General features: G+C 30.9%; 1 protein-coding gene across 2 annotated transcripts; it reads right to left on the bottom strand.

Moving 5' to 3' along the window:
• Positions 1 to 233: 233 nt before the first annotated feature.
• LOC126883126 (40S ribosomal protein S9) lies at positions 234 to 10,128 on the bottom strand. Of its 2 annotated transcripts, none has more exons than XR_007697509.1 (4): positions 9,995 to 10,128; positions 9,567 to 9,801; positions 9,169 to 9,478; positions 234 to 464 (listed from the first exon to the last, which is right to left on the bottom strand). XR_007697509.1 is itself a non-coding variant. In XM_050648371.1 (4 exons), exons 2-4 carry the CDS (start codon positions 9,787 to 9,789, stop codon positions 290 to 292), a joined length of 585 nt encoding a protein of 194 aa, XP_050504328.1. In that variant the 5' UTR covers positions 9,790 to 9,801; positions 9,995 to 10,127; the 3' UTR covers positions 234 to 289. The 2 variants fall into 2 exon arrangements, 1 of the variants encoding a protein (XP_050504328.1); XM_050648371.1 differs by having other exon boundaries at positions 9,292 to 9,478; positions 9,995 to 10,127.
• Between the last annotated feature and the right edge of the window lie 274 nt (positions 10,129 to 10,402).

The following is a 10,402-nucleotide window of genomic DNA, read 5'->3' on the forward strand; positions in this document are numbered from 1 at the left end:
CGATGTCTGGTTTTCAGTCCCTCTTCGATATCCCGGTAAAATAATTCCACTTCTTAGTAGGCATTTGTTGTAGGAGCTTTATGAACTAGTGGTGTCTAATTAATAGTAATCGATATTCTCAGCTGTATTACTTTCATAATGTACCTTCATATGCAATTTGCTATTGACTTCAGACTTGATATTGCAATCAGACTCTAATCCTGGAAAGAGGAATAAAAAAATAAACTACAAACTTAATACATAAGTATATTAATATGTAAGTACTAGTACAACTAGCACGACATACAGCTTAGTCTTCCTCTTCTTCAGCTGCACCTCCACCACCGCTCTTCTTGGTGAGGTTCTTCCTCTTAACACGTCCTGGACGACCGCCTCCCAAAGGTGATTTCAGAGAGAAGTCGATGTGTTTTTGTGAATCCAAACGGACGATGAAGGAGGGAATGTTCACAACTTGTTTGCGGACCCTGTAATATGAATTTAAATGAGATAAATACCTTGTAAATATCTAAATGATAAATTTGAAAATAAACAATAAATTAAAAATTTCAAACTAAAGTTGTGTATTATTCCCAGCTAAAATAGTAAATGGCATTAAGATGTAAATTGGAGCTGGAGGGTCTGATAATAATTGAACAAGTGATCTAGGCATCATACTATACTATGTAGATATGGAAGGATCAAAACAAAAGCGAAAGATCAAGTGAATAGAGCAAACAGAGTCACAGGATGTCTGAATGAAACAACATGGAGAAACAAAAATATCAGGAAAGAAATGAAAGGCAGAATAATTGACAGAACAGTCATCAGATAAATGACATGCAGATGCAGCAGAAACACAACTATTCTTTTTCTCATGATCATCTTTCAATGCGTCAGTGTTTCGATTTCTTTCTAACGCATTAAATTGTATGTGACAGAAAAAAGGCACGTCCGTGATTACAGACATTTACAACATTTATTCTAGTTATTGTAGTTGTCGATAGATGGCGCCATAATAAAAAAAATATTTTTTTTTTAATTAGATAATATCTAACTTGCTATGTACTAAGAGTAAAGTCAAAAAAGATTTTTCGGGATTCTTCTATATTTTGAATGATATAATTAATAAGGTATTACCAAAGTAGAAAGTAAAATAGTTAATTAATAATTTATTAATCATATTTCGTCACCATTTTCATATTTAGTTGTAACGGTTATTTATCAGTGGTAAAAAAGACTTTGAAAAGTCCTAATAAAAAATTTTCATTTTTGACTTATACTCTTAATACATAGCACTCTAGATATTACAAATATAATCTGTATAATTTATAAGACTACAAATCAAAGAAAATACCATTTTATAAATGCAAGAAACACATTTGATTTGTTTTTATTCCAAATTGAAAATAAAATGTGACAACTGTCAGATTTAACTAAAATGTCATGTTAGAATAAATGTCATAAATGTGTATTATTACGGACTTACCCTTTTTCCTATCATTTGTTACGCACTGAAAAATGCTCATGAAAAGGACAATAGACAGAGAACAAAAAGAATGATAGAAACAACAGATGCAAACTTTTGAAACATCGTTGGTAAGACACTATGGGATATAGCCAGAACTACAAATCTGGACCTCACAGGTAAACTACACTATGTCGACATGGTGTTTTGAATAAGTTCCTTTAATCCACTTATTTTATTAGTTGGATTATACAAATTGGTTATATATTATCATTAAAGTATGGTCATATTGTCTTTCAACCAATTATGGGATATATCAGATTTGTATTAACATCCTAACTGCTCTAAACTTTGTTGCAAACACACGCTAGACACAGTTGCTCGAAATGACAGCGTAGTTTACCTCCGAGGTCAGAATATATCAATAGGTTTTTGACAAAACATCGTAAGCAACAAAACACATTTTTCAAGAGATGGCTTTTTCTTCTACCAACTTTTTGGCTAATATACTTAGTTTTTAAACTATGATAAATCTATATAAATAAAAATGAATGTTTGTATGTATGTATGTACCTTATAGACTCGCAAACTATGCATTTGATCATATGATGACCTTAATGAAAGTTGAAAGTTGTTGTACATGAACCTGGGAAGGTTTCTGAGTTGGTACGACCAAACTATGTAAAAGGGGGGCTTGCCCCCCCCCCCCCCATAATTATTTTTTATTTTTTTGGACAAACTGATCTTTTTTAATTTTATATGATGTAGAAGATACATTCAACCCTAAATTTTCACTGTTCTATCACCAACCGTTATTTTTTAACAGCCATCTAAATATTACCTCACCTATATAAATAAAAATGAATGTTTGTATATACGTACAGCTGGTTCCTAAAAAAACTGATACGACTCTTAGTAAGATTTGATCATGTTGAGCAGTGTATTTGATTGGTTTGACATTATATTATATTTATTATGACAGACAAATAATAAAATAAACAAACAAACAACTGATTACTATACATATTATGTTAATTCATAAATTGTAATAATTATTTATTTAGGTCTAAATTCTGGTATTATTTGGAATTCCTGCATTTTATAAAGAGTATATAAATAATAGTTTTTAAATAAAATAGGGTTGTTTTAAACTAATTATGCGCCAAGTTGTCTTTCTTCCCGGAAACTGTGACATAATTCTTGCAGTTTTCGCATCTTCAAAAGGATTCTCTTCTAATCTCTCCAAAAGCGTACGATCTTCATGAGCGGTAGATATTTTTGGTCTTCCAGAACCTTGCCTTCTTTCGAGAGTTTCTTGTTTTTTCCATCTTTTATTAATATTAAAAACTGTTGTTCTGCTTACGTAAAAATGGTTCGCTAAAGCAGATAGTAACCAACCATCTTCTAATTTCGTTACAATTCTTGCTTGATTTTTAGTTCTTTGCTAGCATGTGAAGCCATTTTTTGAGGTTACCAAGTTAAACAGAATAAGTTATCTGACAAATTTTAAGATTTGGCAGTGACAGTAACAGAATGTTAATAAAAGTATTTATCCTTCAAAATACACTGCTCAATTTTCTACAAAATACGCTTCAAGAGTCGTATCAGTTTTTTTTTTGGAACCAGCTGTACCTTATACTCACAAACTATGCATTTGATCATATGATGACCTTAATGAAAGTTGTTGTACATGAACCTGGGAAGGTTTCTGAGTTGGGTTTTCAAACTAAGTAAAAAGGGGGGGGTGTTGCCTCCCATAATTATTTTTTATTTTTTTGGACAAACTGATCTTTTTTAATTTTATATGATGTATCACCAACCGTTATTTTTTAACAGCCATCTTAATATTACCTCTTCTATATAAATAAAAATGAATGTACAGTGGAACCTCGATTATCCGCCAGGGCACCGGACCAAGGGTACGACGGATAATCGAAAAGACAGTTAACAGAACATAAAAAAAATAAAAATTGATAGTACATATAACTCTCAAATTGTATTTGTATGTTTTATTTGAAAATAGGAAGAGGTATTTATGTTAGTACAGTCGAATCAATTTGATATAAAATATTCCGAAATCTTTGTTTTATTGTTAGTTCACATTTTGCAACGGCTGAATTTCTTAATTGACGTAAAATCATCAAATCTAATAATTATTGTGCCCTGCCTTTTTATTTTGGGCTTGTGATTCTAAAAATAGAACTCTTAAAGCACGGTATTATTTTATCATTACCTATTTCAATTGAAATTTAATCCAGAGCCCTGAATAAGAACAAAAATTATTTACATAAAAAATGCGGTGGTGACATAACTGCACGTGTACATTTCAATGAATTTCGTTTGGTTTATCGCAATGCTTAAACAAAATAAATTGATGACTAAATTTTTACTTATGTAGTCAATATAACTTATGTATGGACCCTGACGGTTAACAGAGGTGACGGTTAATAGAGAGACGGATAATCGAGGTTCCACTGTATATATGTATGTATGTATGTACCTTATACTCGCAAACTATGCATTTGATTATATGATGACCTTAATGAAAGTTGTTGTACATGAACCTGGGAAGGTTTCTGAGTTGGTATGACCAAACTAAGTAAAAATTGGGACTTGCCCCCCCCCCTAATTAATAATTAAAAATAATTATTAATAAAAATAATTATTTTTTATTTTCTTTGACAAACTAGTTTTTATTTCATACCCGTACGTCATAAGGGGTGCGTATGACGTCATAACTCTCACAATAATGACGTGAAAAATACGAATTTAAGTAGGTGTACTCCTTGCTGAAATCCGAGCAGAACCGTATGTACTAAATTTTTTCCTCTAGCGCAATCGGTGTGCGAAATACAATATCTTAAGCCGTAGAAATATTCTGAGGACAGAAGAACGATCAACAAATTTCATCGAAGAAAAGTTCAACTGTTTTTCGACTTAAATCAGGCAAAATATGAATTTTTTAATTTTTCGAAATTTTCAAAAAATATCTCTAAACCGAACTTTTCTGACAAATGGCAAGCAAGAGAAAATTTCTAAGCACACGAAAAGAACAAGCAGCAAATTATAAACTTTTATTTAATTTCAATTAATTTGTATAATTTAAGTATTTTATTTATTTTCGTTTATTTTATTCCTATGCGTGTTGAATAATGAACATCGAGTTCAGTGGAGAGATTCAAGTATAGTCATGAAAGAATCAGATAGTAAAAAGGTAGAATGTCCTAGGTAGAATGCGGTAGGATGTGGTTACCCATACTGAAAGAGGAAGTCAATAGAAAGAAAATACCACGATTATTAAGTCAATAACATATTGAGTTAGTACAAATTTTATATTTTAGTATTACTTATTGTATATCTATGTATTATTAATATTATTTATAATTTAAACATATTAAAGTCAGAATTTGGTATTAGTTTTTTGAAAGTAAATTAAATGTAAGACCAAATACTTACGATGTTGGGATAGTAACACGAGGTTTTTTCCTGGTTTTCCCTCGTGATTTACTATGGAATCTCTAACGCGAGAACTTTACTGTCATCGTTACATTTGGTTGTCTTTTTAAAGACAGATCATATGCTATGATTTTTTTGTGATGGATATTCTTGAGTTGGGATTGATTTCATGTAATCGAATGAACTATCTTTTAGTAAAGTCGTCCCAGGAACGCAACTCATAAAAAATATTGGTGATATCATTTTAAAGTCTTCTACTTTAAAATATATAATATGCGTCTGAATTGCCAATATAAATGAGTCAGATTAAATAAATTAGAAGAATTTTTTTACTTAGCAACAACATTTTTGTTTATTTTAGTAGTATTTTGACAACGAAACCCGATTTGGGCTTCAAAACGTTAATAAAATCATTTTTTTGGTAAAATTGTGGCTAATTTCCCATTAAAAATAGTTGATTATAAAAATGCCACAAGGAAATAGCTTCAGAGCAACATTAAAACACTGAGTCATCTAACGGTCATTTAATCTTATAGTAAGCAACAAAACATGCCAACGTAACTGACATTATGGCGTTTACGATCATTTGCTGGTACTAGCTTGTTGTTTACGATATAAAAAGCGCAACATGAGGTTAAAATGTGGTGCTTACTATAACAATTAAATACAATTTTAGATACTCAGGATGTTTTATAGGAAAAATAATTTTGAATCGGCAGTAAACTATTGTAAGCAATAATTTAATTTAAATATCCCATTTTGGCAAAATTGGTGCTTACGATGTTTTGTCAAAAGCCCATCAATATAACGAAGATACAAAGTGAACATCACGGACTGGGTAAGAAAGAGAAGGGTAGAATAGAATGGTCATAGAAGCTGAATGACAACAAATAGAGTAGTAAAGATAGCTAATACACTCACTGGCACAAAATTCCACCACCCAAAATTTTTTGATTATTTTAATAATTTATAACTTTATTATTTGTACTCGGTTTCAAGATTCTTGCACCAATTTGTAGGTACATGTATCGATATTATTCCGGTAACAAAAAATTTTGCTTGCATGGCATTATACAGGGGTGAATGGAAGAGTTGTATTTTCTCCTAACTTTAAAAAATTCTGTGGAAAAATGGAAGAGCTGATTTTGTTTCATAGTCCTGTCTTATTATCCCGGAGGCATCACTAAAATTTTGTTTTTCGAATTATCCGATGACCATTTTTTGTAAATAAAAACACTGATTGACTCATAAAATAGAGGTCAGATTGATAAGATTAGAATGGCCCACATGCAGCCCAGATCTCAATCCTGTTGAGCATGTATGGGATTAAAAAAATATTTTAATAGTTAGTACATATTTTATATTTTAGTATTACTTATAAATCTATGTATTATTAATATTATTTATAATTTAAACAACATATATATTAAAGTCAGAATTTGGTATTAGTTTTGAGAGTAAACTAAATGTAAGACCAAATACTTATGATGTCGGGATAGTATCAAGAGGTTTTTCCTGGTTTTCCCTCGTGATTTACTATGAAATCTCTAACGTGAGAATTTTACTGTCACCGTTACATTTGGTTGTCTTTTTATGGACAGATCACATTCTATAATTTTTTTGTGGCGGATATTCTTGCGTTGGGATTGATTTCATGTAATCGAATGAACTATCTTTCAGTAAAGTCGTCCCAAGAACGCAACTCATAAATATTGGCAATATCATTTTAAAGTCTTCTACTTTAAAATGTATAATATTTTTGTTTCATTTAGTAGTATTTTGTATGTTGACAACGACACCTGATTTGGGTGTACGAAATGAATAAAATAATTTTTTTCAATTTAGTTGTGGCTTATTTTTCATCTACATAGTTAATTATAAAAATGCCACAAGGAAATAGCTTCAGAACATTTAAAAAAAAGCTATTCGCAGGCATCCTAATCCTCCAGAAAATTAGGTAGTTATGGCCCTGGTAGAGGAATATCGGGCTATTCCCAAGGCAGGTATAACACATCTTTATTCAATGCCAAACAGATTGCGAGAAGTTGTTGCTACAAGAGGTGGACATACCGGCTATTGAATTGTTTTGTTGTTAATTTTAGTGCCCTTGATATTTTTAATTAAATAAACCTTCAAAGCATTGTTTTATTTACAGCTCTTACAAGAAAAGAGATATTCAGATAATTCAAAAAACAGAACCTCAGTGATACCTCTACGACACACGAAAAGAGTATGAAACGAAATCAGGCCTCCAATTTTTCCACAGAATTTTTTAAAGTTAGGAGAAAATACAACACTTTTATTTACCCCCGTATAATGCCACCTAAGCAAACAGTTTTTTGTTATCGGAATAATAACAAACCACATCAATACATGTACCTACAAATTGATGCAAGAATCTTGAAAATTGGAGTACAAATAAAAAAGTTATAGTTTCTTAAACTCAATCAAAAATTTTGGGTGGCGGAATTTTGTGCCAGTGAGTGTAGAATGACTAACAGTAAGAAGGCCCTAAAAACAATGGAATAACAACTTACTGGAAGCACAACATTGAAAAATGAATGTCATGTCATGTCTGCACATGAAGTCATGTTTACATAAAGAGAATAAAGAAAATGATTATGCATTACATGAGAAAATCTACATATTATGAAGATATGATTAGAAACATGAAACTACTTTATATGGATGAAGAAAACAAAGGATAAAGAATAAATTAGGAACAAAACGGTAAACCAGTATTCCTGAATGTGTAGAATAGGTTAAATCCTACTGTATTAAAATACTGATTTTTTATGGCTTTTTTTGAATAATCGAGTATTTTAGTTCTAGCACTAGCATTTTATTGTTTTAGTCAAAAACCAATAGTTAATTAATTTTGGTTGGCACTGGCATTTTTTATATAGGGATAGTTGGTAATAGTAATAGCCCAATAGGTAAATATGTTTGATTCAAATTGAGACAGTCACCAGATGTCCTCACAATTTCTGTCAGGGTCGCAACGTCAAAATGCATTGACACCAAGTTGGATACGACCCTATTCATAACACCCCAACTCGCATACATATTAAGAAAAATAAATATATAGAAGAGTATATTTAGAAATCGAATTAATGATGTCATGCTACTATACATTATATTATATATAATAGCATGACATCATTAATTCAATTTCTAAATATATTCTCCCATATATATTTATTTTTCTTAATATGTATGCAAGTTGGGGTGTTATGAATAGGATCATATCCAACTTGGTGTCTATGCATTTTGACGTTGCGACCCTGACAGAAATTGTGAGGACATCTGGTGACTGTCTCAATTTGAATCAAACATATTTACCTATTGGGATGACCAACTATCTCCTTTTATAAACAACGGTACTGGTTTATTCATAAAAAATTGAAAATGAAAGACAGTCTATGTTTCCTTTCAATTCAGATGCGATACACAATCTCCAGACAGCTGTTTATGTCTAATGACATCCTCAGTGGAGCAGCATGCACACCTCCGAATCAAAATGAAACCAAACTGTCTATTTAAGTGGAATTTCAAAAATAGTTTAAAATCCACTTTTAGGATGCTATAGCAACATCTCTCAAAGAAAAGTCCCAGATACAAAATTCATTATTAAAATAATAGTAAATTATTATTTAAATCTGACACTTTTCTTATTGGAACCCCTTTATCTCAGACTTTTATAATTTATAAGACCAGAGACAATGAATAAAGCAAAAAGGACTCTACAATATGCAGTCACGTTCCGCTTTCATTCGTCTAGGAAAAAAGATCTGAAAGAAAGTTCCTAATACTCAAAATCTGAGTAAACATAAAAGTGAAAATGAAAGACAGCAAAACAGACTGTCGTCTCTTGTCTTATAAATTATAAGTCAGAGATTAAGGATGTTACTAGAAAAGGGTTCCAATAAGAAAAGTTTCAGATTTAAATAATTATTTACTATTATTTTAATAGTGAATTTTGTATCTGGGACTTTTCTCTTTTCTTCATAAAAAATTATTTTATTTTTTGAATAGCCCATCTACAATTTTTACTACATCCCTGGGCTCCACTTCCATACAATAGAATTTAACCCTATGATCTTAACACATTCACGGACACATCTTCATACTTATACAGACACTTACATCTGCATAAGACATGTCCATGAATGTGTTAAGCATAAAAATAGTAGAGGTGTAAAATTAAAGGCTCTGTGTCAATATATTTTGCAAGTTTATGCACATTTGATATAAATATTATAAATTACCTGAAACCTTCTATTCATTGTTACAAATAGAGGCGTTAGTCATTTGACTAAGTGGCCTTTCAGAAACGTGTATCAAACACGAATTTTTTTTCTTATAAAAATGGTCACCAAAATAAATATTACCGAATGTGTCGTTGTCTGATCAATACCCTAGCATGATGGATTGACTTAGCTAGACCAGATTTGAAGACTTGTGTTTGCAGACGTCTTTCCAAGAAATCTTCAATCTTGAGACCCAATACGTAATCGAGCTTCATTCTGTTCTCGTCTAGTACTCCAATACGAACCAAACGACGTAGGAGTGCATTACCTAAAAAAATATTGGTCTTTTGATTCCGATTCAACCACTAGAACACAACACACTAACACACATTGTACAATTTGTAGTAAAACCTTACCTTCAAACAACCTTTTGGGTTCTTTCTCTTCTAGAGTAAGCAGTTCTCTGGCGGCCTTACGGATTTTGGCTAGAGTGTATTTTACTCTCCATACTTCACGTTTGTTTCGGAGACCAAAGGCTCCGATGATTTTCAATTCTTGATCTAAACGGGCCTTCTCATATGGACGCCTAGGCGTTACATAGGTTTTAGAATGAACCGACGGTATCCTACCGTTTACCATTTTGAGGTTTTACTAGAAAAATATTTAAAGTGAATATTTAAGATGTTGCATGTGTAAAATAAAAACTTAACCTAAAATATTTAAATCTAAAAATATCGAAGTAATCCGTAAGTTAAAAGTGAATATTAATGTTTAATTGAAATATCTGAGATCTAATTTAGTACATTCCATGTAAAAATTAACAAATTACTTTAACGATACTTACTTTTCAACCTCTGAACATAAAAAGACTGATTTCTAGATTAAAGAAAAGTCAAAGAGAAACATTGACAAATGACAGTTTGACAGAAAACAGGTACGTTTCAAAGAAAAGGCGGCGTTGCCAATTAAATCGTGAAAATTTTTCCTACTGTTTTAACACATCTGTTGTTTATTAACTAAAATTTACATTTTTATAAATGAAGACGTAAATTTAGATGTAATACTTTATTTATAGTTTTTAAAACTTTTTTTGTGATTCTCCTTTCTTATAGAACAAAAAATATCGTATGATATTTATTACAAATTTGCTTACCTTTTAAGTTATCTTATACACAATACATAGTTTGGCATAGATTTGCCTACATTTGAAATTATTTACATATAAAGTTTTTAACCAAGTAGTACCTAAATA

The sequence above is a fragment of the Diabrotica virgifera genome, chromosome 4, assembly GCF_917563875.1.
Source record: "Diabrotica virgifera virgifera chromosome 4, PGI_DIABVI_V3a".
Classification (NCBI taxonomy): Eukaryota; Metazoa; Arthropoda; class Insecta; order Coleoptera; family Chrysomelidae; genus Diabrotica; species Diabrotica virgifera.

Bases quoted from the DNA above. Each gene is read 5' to 3' on its own strand.
- LOC126883126 (XM_050648371.1), bottom strand. From the start codon at position 9,789: ATGGTAAACGGTAGGATACCGTCGGTTCATTCTAAAACCTATGTAACG. The intron at 9,479-9,566 runs GTAAGGTTTTAC...ATATTTTTTTAG, and splicing joins ACCCAAAAGGTTGTTTGAAG to GTAATGCACTCCTACGTCGT. The intron at 465-9,291 runs GTAATATTTATT...TTCATATTACAG, and splicing joins ATCAGACAACGACACATTCG to GGTCCGCAAACAAGTTGTGA.